General features: G+C 38.2%; 1 protein-coding gene across 1 annotated transcript; it reads right to left on the minus strand.

Annotated features, from left to right (window-relative positions):
* Nucleotides 1-2,486: 2,486 nt before the first annotated feature.
* sypa (synaptophysin a) lies at nt 2,487-18,201 on the minus strand. The gene is made up of 7 exons (XM_036578335.1): nt 18,098-18,201; nt 12,344-12,409; nt 8,484-8,608; nt 7,612-7,810; nt 7,227-7,418; nt 4,667-5,002; nt 2,487-4,349 (listed from the first exon to the last, which is right to left on the minus strand). The coding sequence occupies exons 1-6, from the start codon at nt 18,113-18,115 to the stop codon at nt 4,700-4,702; spliced, it is 903 nt and encodes a 300-aa protein (XP_036434228.1). The 5' UTR covers nt 18,116-18,201; the 3' UTR covers nt 2,487-4,349; nt 4,667-4,699.
* Between the last annotated feature and the right edge of the window lie 1,938 nt (nt 18,202-20,139).

The following is a 20,139-nucleotide window of genomic DNA, read 5'->3' on the forward strand; positions in this document are numbered from 1 at the left end:
GAAACTACCAAAACACATATTTTCTACAACTGAGTGAACATTTTTGTGATTAAATGAAAAATATTTAATGCATGTACAACTGTTCTAAACCCTGTTTACAAGTCAGGTCCTGGCTAGTTTTACTAGTTATGCTCAAAATTCGCTAGAATTGTCACCACTGAAACATTTGATAACGTTTCGGTAGTGTTGTTTTGGTAGTGACAGAATGGAATGCTCCATCATTTGTTTTTTATAAAATGAACAGGATTGAGGTACACAGTCACTCAAAGCGAAAGAAAAAAATCCGAGCCAGTTTAAAGTCTGAAATGTGTTTTGAACTCTGACTTTGGTAGAATGATCCATATACTTTGACCACAATGTTAGTTTACAGAATTGATTGTTACATATTTTAGGGCTGCACAAATGAGTGTGTTTACATGCATTTAATAATCTGATAATTGCAGAAAATCAAATTTTGTCAATGATCTGAACAACATGTTTACACGCACTTGGGTAATCAGATCATGGGAAAACTCCAGGTCTACATGAGTCAGGCAGTAATCAGATTTCTGCTTGGCAACCAGCCAATAAATTTAAATTCAAACTTTATGCTGCTGCTTTTTAAAAAAAAAACATTGTGCCACTTTATCTGAAAAACATGAACATACATCATCTAAAAGATTAAGAATATTTAAATCCTTCATTCTGTCAAGCATATAGTTGGCTTCAGCATCACTCCCGAAGTGTTTTGTTGCCGTCTCGCAGGAATGCTGTTTGCTTATTTCCAGCACCGCAGCCTGTTTTCACACATGTGCAGACTGAAAATTCCAAAATAAATCCGAGTAAGAGTATACAAGCGCCAAGGAATCAGGTTGATGAGCTAAAATCCAGCTCTTCTTATCAGATTTCTTAATAGGATTTCTAGACATTACTCCGATCTAAGAAACCATATGAATAATCAGATAACTGCAGAAATCTGAATATGATCGGATTATTAATTGCATGTTAACTCACTCATTTGTTCCCAGTCTACCCCTGTGCAAGGCTCCATCATTTCATTTATCTCATTATATGCATGGATAACAAACAGTCGTTTTTTTTCAACAGGATAAGTTATTCTTTATTGAATTTTTCCTTCATGGACTCCATAGAACAACACAACAGAATTTCTGGATAAATTTGGTGATTCTTGATTCTTCAGCATGGTCATATCCATTTTCATCATCAACATCATTGAACGCTAAGAATATATTATACACAATAAATACAGCACAACCCAAAGGCATTGAGAGTTTCACGAGACATACCAAACACCACTAACAACAGAGTAGTTGAACAGCATATTCATTTAGGGAGAGAGGAGTGGGACAGAGCAGAGAGAGTGAGCGAGAGAAAGAGGAAGAGAGAGAGAGAAAATAGGGAGGGAGAGGCGTGCTAATCAAGGTTCACAGGCCGGCAGTCTAGTTCTATTCAGAAGCGAAAACTGTTTTTGCTTTTACAACCATGGAGGACTTAAAAAGTGTGCAAATATTAAACGAGATTCAGTCATAAATTGGGGCAAGCTAGACCTGAGCATCTGATCATGCATGACTACTGAGAAGCTCATCATAGCACTGTCTACTAAATGAATGCACTTACTGAAAAATACTGAGGGTGCGGAGTATATGGTTGTCACGTCCTCAGCCTTAATACAGCATTTAAGCAATATAGGTCTTCCTGACAAGTGGATTACTATATCTGTACAATCTCAGTGTTTCAGTGCTTACAACATACAATAACGGGTAGACTGTAAGTCTTATACAAGTAAATCTGGGTTAAAGAAAAACTCCAGCATTTTTCAACTTAACCTGTATCTGCTTCATCTGCAGCATATAGTCAATTACTACCAGTAGCAGCTCTAGCTAATAAGCGACATAATCAGCTGATTAAGTGGCCACCAGGGGACCCCCTAACAACTTCTGGGTTATTGTATTATCATTACGTTGTCTAAGATGTTCGAGTAAGAAAAAGTTAAATTAGTTAATCATGTCGTAAAAAGCAGCGTATGCATCTGGAGCCAAACGACAGAAAAGAAAAACAGAAGATGAGGAGAAAAAGCTTGAAGATGAGAGTATCATTTTTATAGTGTTTTTGGGATAAAGTAGTGGATTTGGGGTCTGTCTAACAAAGCTGGTTTACTTTAGACAGGCTTTCTGATCATAATTCAGAAACAAACACAGCTGCAGTTATCTCCTGTTATATATATATATATATATATATATATATATATATATATATATAGTGGTTTACAAATGTCAAACATGAGAAACGCTCACCAATTAAAGAAAAAGAAATCATACTTCCTAAATATGTAGAAAGTAAAGCATTTACAACAATAAAAAAGATGCTGACACAGACCCCTCGATCGAGAATGCTAAAAAGGTTATCTGTAATTTGAACTGTAATATATTAGAACCCCAAACAAGCATCTAATCATCAGCAATAGACAAATTAGCCAGTTATAAATGTACATATTTTAGACAGCTTGTGGTAGTCATTGCAGCTACAACAGCTAGCGAGATGGGGTGCCCCCAACACAAGTTGGTCCACAAAAGGTTACAGTCAGCCCTGTTTACCACAGACAGTAATTTCAGAACTAACATAAATGAACAAAAACCCACTGACTCTAGACATGTTTATAATGAAAGCCAATGGGTAGCCAATTAACTTCATTCTAAGCAAGTTTTGAGGGGTTTTGTTCTTTTGCTGAGTCAGAATTACTGTATGTGGTAACCAAAGGTGAAATACAGATAAGGCACATAACGATTAAGTTGATAAATGCTTTGAAGTTGCATTTGAATGGGCAATTCAGGTTGATCCATAGTTGTAGCTGATTTCAAAAGTATCTATGTCATCATGAAACACCAGTTATGTTTGACATCTGCATTCTGAGTGACCAGTCAAGCAGAAATAATTGTCTGTCCTGGCATTTACAGGATGATCAAATCATAAAAAATATTTGCACCACTTTGTTAGTCAGCATTTTAATCACTCCAGCTAATGCATATATGGATGCTGTATCTTCCATAGATTGGCTGTATAACATAAAAAATTAAATCACTAGGTTTTGCATGGCATGTACATTTTTATTTATATTTACATATATTTGCAAATATATTTCAATATAACTAGACTATAATAAATCGATTTGTGCTTCAAACTCTTTTTGGTGATTACAAAGAGATGCGTATTTTCGACGTGTGTGTGACAGAGAGAGAGAGATAGAGAAAGGGGGAGGGGTAGAAAGGGAGGAGGGTAAAATATTGATGAAACTGAAACTGGCACATCTATCTACCAACAACTCAACACACAGGATTGGTTTCCTGTCTGGTGCCCACACTACACAAACAGAAGTTGAGTTTTAGTCATCCACTTGCATGAAACAGCACTAACACACTCGAGCGGCATAGTAGAGGAAGCATAGTTATTAGGAGCTACTCAAACCATGCTAACGTATTAGACACGTTCTTCTCATATTACAGAGAGAAGAAACAAAACTCAGTCTGAAAGGAAAGAAAAAATACAGTAAAATACTCTTTTAACAAAGGCTTTGCTGGTCAGCGAAATGTCTCTGGTCCCACCTTGAGTTTGGTCATGTATAAACCTATTGCTGACAGCAGAACTGGGCCCGCTCTCTAAGCTCAAACTCATTCAGATCAATGCTCTATCCCACCGATGAAAAGAAAAAAAAAGAAGAAAAAAAAAGAACGAGAACTTATAGAAACGGAAACAAAATGAAACAGATGAACGTATAAAATTCTGATACAACTTTAGCGAATATCTATGTAACTCGTACCAAACCACTATAGGTAAAAATTCTCAAGGAACCACTTCCTTTTGGGTTCAGCGATGATTTTCGTCACCGGTGAACTTCTCGGAACATAACATAGACTACAGTGGAATAATCCCATACATATCTTTAGGAAATATTTGTATATATTTGTTCATATTGATATTTATACAGCACAGACAAATACATTCTCTCAAGTTTAGCATTACTATTGTCAACATCATCAATTCAAAATTTATATAGCAATAATTTATAATCATATTTTTTTGTCTTTTACATATTTTGGTGTGTATTCATCTGATCATACCTTTTTTTTTCATTTTTATTATTTTTTACATCACGATAATGAACAGCACACTGAATTTTTCCCTTGCTTTCTCCCTATGCCCTACTGTCTCTCTGTAGTTATTGGCCCCCTCCCCTTCCCTCCCCCCAACTTTTCGTCCACAGACATATGCACAAACAGACAGAAAGGGAAGAGTGTGGGTGTATGGGTAGGGTTCAGGCACCACACTCCATTAATCACACGATCACCCTCTTTCTGTGAAAAGAGAGAGAGAAAAGGAAAGAGGTTGAGAGGAAAAGAAGTGAACGGATTGGAAAGAAGAGTAGATGAGATCGGAGGAGGAAGCAATTAAAAAACATCAGTGAATGACTGGCTATTAGCAAAAGCAGCATTTCGTAAGAGGCTGCCTTGATAAGGAAAAGAAGTAAGAAGCAAGAACGTGGCATTTACTCCCACCACCGTATTAGCATTAACATTAAGCTTTCAGTGCAGACTGAACCATAGCAACCATAGCTGTGCAAGACACCCACGGCCCCAGACTAATAATTATCACATCCCCCTTCAGCACTCACCAGCCTCCATCCGCCTCTTCCTCTTCTCCTTCCTCACATCTGGTTGGAAAAGGAGGTGGGCGCCCCCTGCTGGTTGTAGCCGCCCTGCTGGTTGTAGCCGCCCTGCCCGTAGTTTCCCCCCTGGTTGTAACCCTGCTGACTGTACTCGGGCTGGTAACCCCCCTGGGAACCAGCGTAGGGGTCCTGCTGGCCATAGCCCTGCTGGCCATAGGATTCGGGGGCCGGCTGCTTCTCCTGGGCAGGTGGGGGGCGCATGAAAGGGGCGATGATGCCGGTCTCCTTAAACACGAACCACAGATTGCCTGCCCACACAAACAGGTTCAGGAAGCCAAAGACCTGGAAGTACAAGAGCACAGATCACAGGTTTAACGCTGTCAGAGGTGTAACGATACACTCGGAACACAAAACTGTGCTCACGATGATACGTCCACTATTCAATAGTTTCATGATATTTGAATGAAAAAAAAAAATTACTTTATCCATATTATTGCAGAAACTACTAAAGAGCACCTGCATGACTCCGAAGACTATTGTATTAATGTTATGTGGATGAATAAGGCAAAAATGGATCTTTATGGCTTAAATGAAAGATGTTATATTTGGCAAAACTGAACATGCATTCCAGCATAAGAACCTCATCTCTGCTTTGAAACATGGTGGTGGCAGTATCATGGTTTGGGGGTGTTTTGCTGATATTAGACCTGGGCAGCTGTTTTAAGGAGCTATGAATTCTGGATTGTAGCAGGAAATTCTACATGGGGCTATTAGGGCATCCATCCGTGAACGGAACCTCAGAAAGACAACAATGCTAAAAACACCTGTTAGTCTACAAAGAATGGTCAAAACAGAAGAAATGTTATATTTTGAAATGGCTTAGTCAAAGTCCAGACCTTAATCTAAAAGAAATGTTAAGGCATAACCTAAGGTGTGGCAAGAAAGCCCACCAACATAACAGCTGAAGCAGTTCTGTAAGGAGGAATAGGCCAAGATTCCCCTAAGTCAACGTGCATGGCTGTTCAACAGTTATAGGAATCATTTGGTTGAACTCATTGTTGCTCAAAGGGCTCACACCAGTTCCTTAAAGCAGAGGTTCACATACTTTTGCCAACAAAAAACATTTAAAGACCTGGCCATGTTTTAGGTCATATTTATGTAGAAATACACAAAACATTAAGGGGTTCACAAACATTCAAGCAGCACTGTACAGATATTCAGATATTCTAAGTCAGCAAGCTAAAAAACTACTACAGTTAATATTAGCTAGCTAGCCAATTTTAATGCGTTAAATAGCTATCTAGCTAATTATGAGTGTTGCTTCTGCTGTTGTTCTGTTAGACATGTTATTGAGAATAACATGTATAATGGATTGAGTAAATAAATAAATAAATGTTGATTCATAAAATATTCAAATATTCATAAGTCATTCATTGTGGTGCCTCAGTTGAGAAAAAGTTTTTTCTCAACAAGTCTTGTTTGGCTGGAATAATTGCCCAGTGGCATTGCAAAGATGGCTGCAGAGTGAACAGACTTTACTATAAGAACTTTGCGTAAGGTCAACACTGTTTAATCTCATCAAACAGAGGTATGCAGCTCTTACTGTTGTGATCACAATGACATTTGATGGTGTGGTTGATGGTAAAGACAACCATCACAGAATAAACTATTCTAGTAATTTTTACACTTTCAGCTCCTGCACTGTGTAGGCTAATGAAGTCATCCAAGGGATTTTTTGGGAAAAAATGTTTGAATGTTTCAGAAAGTTTGCCCACGTAGGTTATGGAATCAGGATTTGACTGTAATATTTTATGAATGTTGACAAAACCTTTTTCTGTTCAAGCAGAAAATTTGTTTTATCATTACTTGAAATGTTGTGAAAACCGACACACATTGTTAACATTTTTTTCTAGATAAATAATGCATTTATGCCTAAATTTAGTGTTGTTTGACAGAATTCCCTCACATGCCTCCTACAGCAAACACAAACAGCATGGTGGAGAAATATAGCTGGACTGAGGAGAACACGAGAGTGTTTTCCAAATGAATGTTGCCACTTTTCAGTTCATCCAGAAAAGACCACAGCTCTTTCTAAATGGAAAGTGCTCAAGAAAGCTCTATATGGCAGAGAAACCAGATCTCCCACTTAACGGTGAAGGAGGAAAAATAATGATGAAATTAAGAATAAAATAAAATAAGGAAAAATCTCCTTATCAATGTGTTACGTGGAAGACAGGAAACGTTAAAAACCTTTTTTTATGAATAAATCAAAACTTATGTGATTATATTTCTTTGCAGGAAATTATTATTTTATTTGCTAAAAGTCCGTTTGGTGGAAACTATTTTTTAACACATCTGATTGCTTGAAATTTGTGCTCAAAGTCATTGGAATCATAGCTACAGTGTATTGTAATTTGACAAAATTATACAGTCCAGTTTAGTGATCTCCCTGCTCTAAACATCAACTAAACCTAAGAACTAATTAATGAGCTGTTTGTGCAATAATACAGTGCTTGTCATTTTCCAGACTCTAGACTGAAAGGCTGAGCTAGTAGACTCAACTCACCACAGAGGTGTTAAGGCCAGACATGACAGGGTCGTGAACTTCGCGGCAGCGGTTGCTCTCATCCTCACAGGCCGTGATGAGCTCCAGCACCTTCTCCGGGTCCGTGGCCGTCTTCACATCTGACAATCCCTTCGCCCAAGCTGCCGAGCTCACCAGCCACATGAAGGTGAACACACACGTCACACCAAAGTCCTGAAATGAAGAACAAGACGTTACAACCTTTATGTACCTAATCATACACAATATTTTTGGTATCTCTTTGAATCAGTTTAGACAGTATAATACACAGCGAAAAATGATAAGGTTTACAGAACGAGCAGTTTAATTTCCCTACAATTAAATAATACTTTGTAATCTGGCAAAATATAGAACAGAAGGAACTCACGATCAACGGGCCCTTGTTGTTCTCGCGGTATTTCTCGAAGGCAAAGATATAGATGCTAAGAGCTGCCGTGGAGTACAGGAAGGCAAAGACACCGATGGTGACAAAAAACTCAGCGGAGGAGGAGTAGTCGCCCACGAGGAAATAACGATCAGTTTGGCCTCGCTTGCAGGAAGGAGCGTCAAAATAGACTTGGTGGAGCCTGGAGAGAAGTAGAGGAGTTAGTGACATTGCCATATTTGCTCTTTATGGTTCGAGTGAAAAAGCTACAGTACTGTGCAAAAGTCAGAGGCCACCCTTCATTCTTTTCCAAAGTTCAGTCTTAGAAGTTGGTTGCATCTTCTACTTCTTGCAATCCAAGTAATCCCAAATGCATTAAATGATGTTGAGGTCGGGGCTCTTGAGTGGCCAGTCAATTGTTCTGAGAACACCAGCAGCTTCTTTGTTTGATTTGCACATTTGCTTATTTCTATTTCTTCGTTTGTTTCCTTCTGTGGAGTTGTCTTCTCATCACAGTGGAAGGATGGATAGAAACAGTTGAGGATTTTTTCTTTCAGATCATTCTCTTATCTCTCAGAGATGAAAGCTTGTTAGAAAGTATTGTTAGTGACAGTTTCCTTTGACTTTCCCCTTCCTTTTGCAAGGAATGCATCTAATCTCCTCAGAAACATGTTCTGAAGAAAGAATAGCTTGTTCTTAATGGCCCTTTTGACTGGAAAGTGAATGAATGAAGGGTGGTGGTCAGGTTGCACGGTACTGTGCTTAAATTTGCTTCATCTACACTATTCAAAGAAACAATGTGATGCAGTCAAATTCTACATTTTACATGTTATCATTATGCTATATTGGGCTATGGCTCAGAATATTCCATCTACCTGAAGGGGTATTCAAAGTCCACGTCTATTTTCAGGTTACTCTCTGATCTGTTTCTGCACTCCACACTCATGCGAAACATGCCTGAGTAGCTCCCACAGGTGGAAAACGCAAAGATGGCAAACACCTGAAAGCAGGCAGAGAAAGCAGTTTATGACATCTGTGAAAGCTGGTATGAAGACATGAGGAGCAGTGCTGTTAAGCCACTGACACTGTTAAGACACAAACCCAGCATTCTCGCTGTGTTTCTGTGGCAACTTGAGAATGTTCTCCCCTATTTATACTGTTCTAGAATGTTCTCCCTCCATACACACCGTTCTACAGTTTTCTCTCACCAATTGCACTGTTGTCTCAAATGTTCTGCCCCTTTCACACGGTTCTACAATGTTCTCTTTATCCACACTGTCCTACAATTTTCTCTCACCATTCACACTGTTCTAGAATATTCCGCCCGATTCACAGTTTTAGAATGTTCTCACCATCAAGACTGCTCTAAAATGTTCTCCCTCACCCACACCGTCCTACGCTGTTCTCCCCATACATGTCTTACAGTGTTCTCCCACCATTCGCACTATTCTAGAACATTCTGCCCCATTTACACTGCCCTATGATATTCTCCTCATTCACACCGTCCTACAATGTTCTCCCACCATTCACACTGTTCTAGAATATTCTGCCCCACTCACACTGTCTTAGAATGTTCTCACCACTGAAACTGCCCTAAAATGTTCTCCCTCACCCACCCTGTCCTAGAATGTTGTCCACCATCCACAATGTCTTACAGTGTTCTCCCACCATTCGCACTATTCTAGAACGTTCTGCCCCTTTCACACTGTTCTACAATGTTCTCACCATCCACACCGTCCTGCAATTTTCTCTTACCATTCACACTGTTCTAGAATATTCTGCCCCATTCACCCAGTCCTAGAATGTTCTCCACCATTCCCAATGTCTTGGTGTTCTCCCAACATTTGGACTTTTCTAAAATGTTCTGCCCATTTCACACTGTTCTACAATGTTCTCCTTATCCACACCACTCTACAATGATCTCCCACCAGTCACACTGTTCTAGAATGTTTTGCCCCATTCACACTGTTTTAGAATGTTCTCACCATCACGACTGCCCTCAAATGTTCTCTCTCACCCACACCATCCTACATTGTTCTCCCCCATCCGCAATGTCTTAATGTTCTCCCACCATTTGCACTATTCTAGAATGTTCTGCCCCATTCATACTGCACTATAATATTCTCCTCATCCACACCGTCCTACAATGTTCTCCTACCATCCACACTGTTATAGAATATTCTGCCCCACTCACAGTGTCTTAGAATGTTCTCACCATCGAGACTGCTCTAAAATGTTCTCCCTCACCCACACTGTCCTACAATGTTCTCCCACCATTTGCACTATTCTAAAATATTCTGCCTGATTCACTGTTCTAGAATGTTCTCCCTCCATTCACACTGTTCTAGAATGTTGTGCTCCAATTCACACTGTTTCAGAATTTTTCCTCCATTCAGTTGTAAAGTGTTCTCAATCATTCGCACTGTTCTAGAACGTTCTCCCCATCAAGACTGTCCTTTCTCACCCACACTGTCCTAGAATATTCTCCTCCATCTACAATGTCTTAGAATGTTCTCCACCAATTTACACTGTTCTAGAATGTTCTCCACCATCCACACTGTCCTAGAATGTTCTCCCACCATTCAGACTATTCTTAAATGTTCTCCCCTGTCCACACAGTCCTAGAATGTTCTCCCCATTTCCACTGTTCTAGAATGTTCCTCCCTATTTACTGTTCCGGAACATTCTCCCCCTATTCACACTGTTTACAATGTTCTTCCCATTTGCACTGTTCCAGAATGTTCTCCCCCATTCACACGATTCTAGAACATTCTTCTTCATTAATACTGCTTCATTTGGCTTGACAGTTATTATTTTGGAACAGTGCAAAGCCAACTGGCAACACTAGAATGCTGGTGTTAGCTGAGGAGTGTTGGGTCAGAGTGGCATGGCATTTAAAGGTATTAGCATCAATAAAATTTCTTTAATTGTGAATTTCTTAAACCAGTGAGGTGACCAATAATTGGGCAATGACAACATAATGACCAGTCACTGACCGTGACACTCGTATGTGTTAAAAGATTGAACCAACAAATTACTAAGTGACACTGATGATTAATGTTTATGATTTAAATTACATCTCTATAAAGCATCGCAATTATATTGCATGCTTCATATACATATGTGTCTACCTGGATTTATTAGATATGATCAATCCCTGACATCCTTAATGATTCTGTTCGAGCATAAGAGTACATGCAAAACACTAAGTTGAGAAAAGCCTGTCTGTTCACTGGAGAATATCATCATACGACAGGCATGAACATGATTTTTCCTGGCCTGGAGTAAATCTGAGAGATTGAGTCACTCATGGAGATTACATGCGGGTTGGGCCTGGCTGCAGTTGAGGGATTGAACAGAGAATGGAGCTATTAAATTCCACAGAGATCCTCCGCCATCTGTCACACCGTGGAGCTGGCCTCCGGTCAGATACGGCCTCACGCGCCACCACAGGAGATCAAAAGCAGATAACCATGCCAAACCACTTCAAAAGCAATGAACCAAACCAGGTGAAAGCAAATGCAACTGCACCAAACCAAACATACCACAGACCACACCAAACCAGAACAGCTGAATCCAAAACCAGCAGCCAAATGAAACCATAAACTATCCAAAGCAAAAGAAATATACAAATTATACAAAAAAAGTAGAAAACAACAAAAATGGAGAAGGATTTTGACGACAGCAATATATATATATATATATATATGTATATATATATATATATATATATATATATATGTGTGTGTGTGTGTGTGTGTGTGTACTTTTAAAATGTATGAATATCTACCATTTGAACATACAAGGTTTTGCTCCAACAGTGATGATATGCGTGTATCTCGTCACTATCAGAACAAAACCTTGTATCTCCTAAATGGTAGATATATATATGGACATACATACATATATATATATATACACATACATATATATATATATATATATATATATATATATATATATATATATATATATATATATATATATGGTACACAAACGTGGTATACACACTAATAAAATAGATTAAATAATGAATCACGGATTGTAAATGACATCTAAAGCATTTCATCATATTATAAAATGTTAAAGTTCTTATAAAATATTAAAGGCAATTCAGTAATTTTATACTAAACACTGCTAGTAAATTATTACTTAACTTACATAGTATTCTTTCCTCCTCCCTACATGATACATGATTAGAATAAAAATACCTTCATTCAGGCAGAAGATGAACTAACACTGAAGAACCACCAGATGCCACTACTACCCCAGAGATGCTGCTCCTCCCCTCAGCACAAGACCTTGACATGTCAACATACTTTTGTGGGCTGCTATAAGCTGAAAGCAGTGTACTATTGGATCTTCGGATGACAGGCTGCATTCGAGGTATGTCTTATTTAGTCATCACACCATGCTTGCATAAGCAAACACCTGGCCTATGAGTCAGAAAAGATGATGTATAAGTGGATGAGTAATCTACAGTATGAGGAGGTGCATTAGCATTATCTAAAGCATCTAAAGTAAAGATGCTCATTTAAGTTTCTGCATTATCCAGGTCTTCAGGTTTAATTACTACAACTGATAACAAATATAATCTAGGCCTGCCTCTACGTTTCATATGTTTTAGCACGTTTCATAACACTCAAGTGGATGACACTAACATAAAAATGCAGAATTAAGGAATGAGATAAGGTTATTAGAGTTGTACCACTGGCACAAATAAAAGAACACTTACCCACTCCAGGACTTTGATGAAGCCCAGGGGCACTTTGAGCACTCTGAACTGTCCATTGGCAACTAACTGTGAACAGAAAACAAACAGCATTTCAAGTATTAAATTCTTATTTAATAGCTGGAACGAAAAGTAAACATGACCACAAATGACCACAGTTGATGCAAGTCTGCTCATCAGCAATGACCTCCAATTTATTTGTCTAACCCTAGATGACTTTGTGATTATTATTCATTTTGAATATTTTAATCTGCTTGAGGACTGAAAACTGATATCATTCTGATAGCCAAATAAGGATCTTCATAGACTACCACAATCTCCATCCTGCCAGATCTGATAACCCTTTGGGCAAATTACATGTTTTTTGTATTTTGGGAAGGTGCTGTTATTTTTGCAGGGTACAAAACAGGCCAAATTACTGTGGCAGGTTATGTTGACTGATAATGTGAGCGGACAACATTAAGAAATCAAGCTGTAATAATAGAAATGGCAGAATTACAGGCCACTTTAAAAAACCTGCCCCTCTCCTCTCTCTTGCTCTCTCTTTATCTATCTAAATCATATCAGTATTTTGCCTTTTTAAATCTGTGATGTCCTCTAATGCAAATGCCCATACGCTATCCTAGCTGCTCAGGCTGTAGTAAGCAAGTACCAATATTTCTATTCTTCAACCATTTTAGTAAGCTGAACTGACAGTTGGGATGGAAGCACAGTGTTTTTCCGTGTTTTATTTTTCAGTTTTTAACCAGGTTTCAGCATTTTGCTCAGTCATCTTTAGATTGGTCTTGATCTTTGTTTTTTTTCCTCCCAGTGTGGATGCCTCACATCAGCCAATCATTGCAATGACTTTTCAAAGAGACTCACTAAATTTGACCCACATCAGCTTTTAGAGGGCGCTATAGCCTACAAACTAATTCAAAATCATATTTGTAGGTTGAAGACAAGCAATGAGGGCGAATTATTCATTACTTGTGAATGAAAAGCTCTGCAAACTGACATTTTGACAGCAACTGTTACTTTTCATACATTCTTATATGTTTGTGTACTATTCTAAGATCAAACTACAAGCCCAGTATTTGCCAAAATGGACATTTCAGACTTCCTTAGACACCCTTATCTATCTATGCTATTAACTAACAGGGTTACTGGACTTCCAAATTGAAAATGTGTTGACATTAAAAACATTGTGATGTATTTAAAACAGTGCATTTCAGTGAGTGAAATGTGTCAGTTTTGTGCACACAAATTAGGTTTGTTTAGGTTTGTTAAGGTAATAAAGTCATTGTATACTGACTCTTCACTATTTGACTGAATGGAAATGTGTGGCATAATTGAATTAAATTCAAGTTTTTTTTAACGTAATCATTAAAAAGTGCAACAATCTGCTAAAGTGTCCCCTCCTGTCTCACAGTGATTGGACCCCAAAGATCGCTGCTTCACAATATATTTAACAGTTTTCACTCAATTAGATTTTTTAGTTTTTTTTTTTGTCTACACTTATTTTGCTTTCTTGAGGATGACTGCATTAGCAACAACTACTATTAGCTGTATTACAACAATGACTCAACAGGTGAGGCTCGAGGGCAGAGAAATCCCCAGTGAGCACCAAATATTTTAATGGATGGAAAGTTCAGCCTCACAACCTGTTTATTCTGCCAATATTATGTATTTATTTTCTAGTTTCATATAGCTTAAGCCTTCCCCACATTGGGTTCCAGCACCCCAAATTATTATTATCTTAACTACACAATCAATTTATTGCTCATGTTATTATTATTATTATTATTATTATTATTATTATTATTGTATTCTACATGTTATTCTACATCCTTTCCTCCCCAACATTTGGAACTTAGCATCCTCCTTCCAGATTGTAGGATCCATGTAGTCCTGTCTATGTAGCCCCTAACAGTATTGTGAAGAGTATTTCTAACTCTGAGTTGACCATTCTCTCTGTACATATAACTCACACATTAACTGTATAATACAAAAAGGAAGTACTAATGCTCAAAAATTCAAATTTCAAATTCAAAAATGCCATTTTAGTTGGATATTGTATATATTATAGGATATATTGGATAATTGACTGAGTCAATATACAAACACATTTATATGAATGAAGTAGGACAAGCTTTTCAAAAAGTGGGCATGCTGCTCGCCATTTTAGACAATGGAAAAGCTGGATTTATTTATTTATTCATTCATTCATTCATTCATTCATTTATTCCTAGTGTACTGTCTTAGCTTGAATTTTGTAACATTAATCTGAAGGCTATTTTTAACCACAAGCAGACCGCTGTTCTTCAGCACCACTTTTTTTTACTTCTAATCATCGGCACTATCAATAAATATCTTGCTTGAAATCAGCCAGCATTGCAAGATGGCCTTGTACATCTGGCACTTTCTGCAGATCTACTGTTTTTACAGTTTGTGGAAGTGGAATGTCTGCAGTTACTCACCTAAAATAGACTCTTAAATATTGCTTCAGTTTTGTCTCCGCTGATCAGTGAATATAGGTGAAAGCAGTTTGTCCTTGTATCCTTACAAAATATCTGCAGGTTTACATGAACTATTTTCAGAAAAGAGACGCCCCCCTTTCATGTTGTCTAAGCCAAGAAGCAAAGTATCACTGTATTTTTTGTGTGCTCTGTAATGCTTAATCGGTCTGTCTGGGTTCTCATTATTACAGGACAGTGATATTTATCATGCTGAGTATCTGATATCGTTCCAGGTTGTGAACTCTTGATGAAATAAACGATAATTAAAACACACACATTTGCACATGTGAATATAAACTATATCCAGCCTGAAATGCAGGCGCAGTAATCTTAATATGTGTCTGAACGGCTTATTGGTTCATGCCTGTGGAGGGTGGACTGATACTGAAGACTTAAGCATCGATACTTCCAATTCTGACTTTTTTTTCTTTCTTTTTTTCAATTCTGGATGTGAATTGGATGCTGAAAATCAAAAAAAAATTTGTTACAGCAAATGTACGATAGGAACTACTTTTCCTTCCGCCACTTCACTCACTGATGCATGTGGATATAAAATGGTAATAAAAAATAAAAATATACTAATAATAACACAAACTCTTTTAATTATAATGTGAGATGTCTGCATTTTCACAATAAAGTTCACAAAGAATTCCACTTTTTATGTGCACAAGTAGACCAGAAGTATCGGTATTAAAAGTAAATATTGTGATACATTATGTCACACTAACTCACAACATTCTTTTCTGATCATATTATGGATCATTATTTGGATTCGGTGTAGTGCAAGACTTAAAATCCCTCTCCAAATAGTCACATGAATTTCACATGTGAAAAAAACAATTCACATCTTAAAAATGTGTTATCACATGACAAAAAAGTGATCACATGAAAAGATATGATGTGAATTTGTGTTCCTGTGCAAAAAATGTGTGATCACATGTGAAAACTGGTTCACAGGTGAAAAAACATAATTACTGGTAAACAGAAACAAAAAACCCACTGCAGGATTTTTGAAGACCCTCCTGCATAATATCTGCACACTTTACATGTGAAGAATATGAGATTTTTCACTAAGGGATTCATTCATACACACTTAAAAAAAAAAGGATTGGCTCTATTTAGTACCAGGAGTTTTATACAGAACCATCTGCATGCTTCAATAGTTCTTTTGCATGGTGAAATGGTTCTACAGATTGATAGAAAATGTGTTGTATATGGTTCTTTATAGAATCTTTTTGGAACTGGTTCTGTATAGCACCATAAAGGGGTCTTCAATTTTTACAAGATTGACACTGTGACAACAGAAAAACCCTTTTTGGTGCTATATAGAACCATTTTCAATAAGGTTCAATATAGAACCATACACAACACATTAATCTGAAGAACCATTTCATCATGCAAAGAATCATTCAAGCATGAAATGGTTCTACACGGAACCACTGCATTTACTAAAGAACCCTTGAAGAACCACTTTTCAAGGGTTCTTCACTCTTCAAGCAACTCTTTTTTTTTAAGAATGCAATTTGCCATACCATTTTAAAAAGTGGCACTACTTTTTCTCTCTCCCAACCCTAAAAAATACTAAAAATCGTGATGCATATCGTGCATGTATTTTTGCCATATCACCCATCCCTAGCTTTAAAAATCGTTAATCACTAAGAAAACAATGGACGACAATTCTGGACAGTAGATTGGTCAATAAGAAAATGTTCATCAAGGGTTAATGGGTTAACTCGCATCACGGTGAAACAGCCCAGCCTTTAGCTCACATTGTGCCTCAGAATTCAACGCTACACACGAACAACAGTGTGTGAGGGTGGAGATGTGTGATCGGCCAATTAAACATTCAGAGGCAGATTGTGACGTAAGAGGGCAGATCAGTAGAGGCAGAGACGTTATAAATGAGGAGAGCGGCCACGGGTCCAAAATGAACGGGAACGCTCGTAACGCTCAACATGGCGTCTGTTTACAGAGAAAGTCCCGCCCTTCAAGAAAATGAGCCAATCAGCTTGCTGCTTACGCCTCGAGCAGGGAAAGCCCCCCCGCGTTCTGGGAATCTGCGCAAGCGCAGTAGCCTGAACTACCCGAAAAAGGGTGTTTTTTGTGCGTAATTGAAGCAAAGGATACAGACTATTCATGAGGTTTTTGTCAGATTTTATCAGTGACTTCAAATATGGTTTTGAAACGGCAATCTGACCTTCAGTTTCGAACATTCAGGTCTCTCCCCATTCAAAGAGATAGGAGTCTGGTCTCGTATGACTAGAAATAAACTGCCCGGCCGTGTCGCGAAGATGGCCGCCGAGTGAGCAGACTTTCCTATAAGGACTTTGGCAGAACACGACTGCGCTGCTCGTGCGCTTTCCCACCCGGACTGATCTGAACACGTTCGAAAAATAATAATAAAAATATAATAATGCGATACGATAATAACACATTAATATGCCCTACAACATGAGTACATAAGTCATTCCCCTGTGGTAGTCTGTATTAAAAGAGCGTGCCCTCTTCACTCCCTGATGATGTATCAGCATCAATAAAAACAACAAAATCACGGTTTTAATATTGGATTGTTTTCTATTCGGTCCTTTTTCACGACATTTCACGACCGGACGAAATATATTCATGCATTCCTGTGTATGATCCATTACTGATAGGTTAAGTGAGCATCCTTGGTGTCTTCGAATGGAAGCAAGGACTGAGTCACAGCAGCTGAGGCAAAAGTCAGCTGCCATTTTACAGAGCAATCTCTACAGTAACTGCATATAATAAAGGCCTTCTTACGATGGCTTTTGATGCTCTGCTTTTATCGTCTGCCATCAAGCATCACTCTGTTGCCACAGTTCAGCACCTGGAAATCGTTTCCCTCACATCCTTGCAGTAACTAGGAACCATTTTGTGATTTTTTTTGCTGACATTCAGCGACAACACCACCCCATCTAGAGACAGAAATGCTATAACCTTCACATGCAGTTGTAGAATAAATAGCACAGTCCTAACGACTGAGATGCTTTCTCAACACCCAAGGCCTGTCAATGCACGATATCGCCAATAACCGATAAAAATGTAGACATGTATCAGTGAACAGACAGAGCAACGGCAGGGCATTTCCCTTTTTACATATTTTTCCATAATTTAAGATACAAGCGCATCTCCATCGCTTGTAATCACTGCCTTGTCATCCTCCAACACCAAATCAAATCATACATTCACACAGCATCGAGATGAGAGCCATTCATTTCTTTGTGTCCAGATGTCCTACCTGGTTTACAATTTCCATCTTGGCTGCTTGCTCGCAGATAGTCGAAATAGAAGATCGGAGGGGGGAGATGCGAGCGGAGCAGGCGAAACAGCCTACACAGCGGAGGGGGCACAGGCGAGTCGCCGGAACAGCCTCATTGCGTCATACGCTGGGAGGAGGCGTGTTCAGTGCGCAGAGCAGAAGCAGGACTTTCACTGACTCACAGCAAGCGGCTCATCACCAATAAGAACCGGCTCTTAATTCAGCACTGCCTGCTGTTTTTCCCCAAAAATATAAAAATAAGTATAAAGTAGTTACCCATACAGAAATATGATATATGGCCATGTACGTGTATCAGGAAGGGTCAGGCATATAATTCAAAATGTATGTACATATATGTTGGGTACATAAATGTACGTATCAAATATGTGACATATATGCACAATATATGGATCTTACATATACGTCTGATAGGTAAATGAACACATAGACAATACATGTGTCTGATAGGTGAGTGAGCACATGCATAATATATGGATCATACATATATGTCTGATAGGTGAGTGAATACATATGTATAATATATGGCTCATACATATATGTGTAATAGGTGAGTGAACACACATGCATAATATATGGATCATACATATATATGTCTGATAGGTGAGTGAATACAGGAATGCTTCTGAAAAACACTGTCTGTGTGAAAACAGTTCGGCGCTGCATCCACAAATGCTAATGAAAAACTCTTAAACGCAAAAAAGAAACCATATATAAACAGGATCCAGGAATGCTGCCACCTTCTCTGGGCCCAAGCTCATTTAAATGGACTGAGGTGAAGTGGAAAAGTGTCCTGTGGTCCAAGAAATCAACATATGAAATTCTTTTTGGAAATGAACACTGTGTCCTCTGAGCTAAAGACCACTCAGCTTATTATCAGCGCACAGTTCAAAAGCCACTGTTCATGATGGTATGGGGCAGGGGGCATTAGAGCACATGGCATGGCTGACTGGCACATCTGTGAAGGCACCATTAATGCTGAATGATATATACATGTTTTGGCAACATATGCTGCCATCCAGATGACGTCTTTTTCAGGGAAAGCCTTGATTATTTCAGCAAGACAATGTCAAACCACATTCTGCATGTAGTACAACAGCATGGCTCCGTATTAAAAGAGTCTGGGTGCAAAACTGGCCTGCCTGCAGTCCAGACCTGTCACCACTGATAACATTTGGCACATTATAAAATGAAAAATATGGCAGAGACCCTGAACTGATGAACAGCTGAAATCCTATGTTAAGCAAAAATGGGAAAAATTTTGCTTTCAACACTACAGCAGTTGGTCTACTCAGTTCCCAAACACTTACAGAGTGTTGTTAAAAGAAAAGGTGATGAAAACACAGTGGTAAACATGACCCCATCCCAACTTTTTTGGAACGTGTTGTTGGCATCAAATTCAAAACGGGCATATACTTTTTTAAAAAACAATAAAATCTCTCAGCTTCAATATTTGATTTGTTGTCTCTGTATTATTTTCAATGAAATTTAGGGTTTAAATGATTTGCACATCATTGAGTTTTGTTTTTATTTACATTTTGCACAGCCTCCCAACTTTTTTGGAAATGAGGTTGTATGTCTGATAGCTGAGTGAACACATACGCATAATATTTGGATCATACATATATGTCTCATAGGTAAGTGAACACATATGCATAATATTTGGATCATACATATATGTCTGATAGGTAAGTGAACACACACAAGCATAATATATGGATCATACATATCGCTGTTGTTGGAAGAAAACCTTGTATCTCCAAAATGGTAACTTTATATTTATACAATAATATATTGTCATATATATACTTTATATATAACAATATATTCATACTTTACTTTAACGCACGTCAGTGGAACCAGATTTTTTTCCAAGTCAATTTGGGCTGTTTCTTTTGGTCCATTCATCAAGAAATTTACAAACAATGTAAAAGGCAACAGGTTTTTTCAAATTATGTCGAAACCTGAAAAACAACAAAAAGAATCTTAATTACTGATTCTTT

This window comes from Colossoma macropomum, unplaced genomic scaffold, assembly GCF_904425465.1.
Source record: "Colossoma macropomum unplaced genomic scaffold, Colossoma_macropomum, whole genome shotgun sequence".
Classification (NCBI taxonomy): Eukaryota; Metazoa; Chordata; class Actinopteri; order Characiformes; family Serrasalmidae; genus Colossoma; species Colossoma macropomum.

Excerpts from the sequence above, each read along its gene's own strand:
- sypa (XM_036578335.1), bottom strand. Across the intron at positions 7,811-8,483 it reads GACTTTGAATACCCCTTCAG|GCTCCACCAAGTCTATTTTG; the intron begins GTAGATGGAATA and ends ACTTCTCTCCAG. Across the intron at positions 5,003-7,226 it reads CTGGCCTTAACACCTCTGTG|GTCTTTGGCTTCCTGAACCT; the intron begins GTGAGTTGAGTC and ends TTGTACTTCCAG.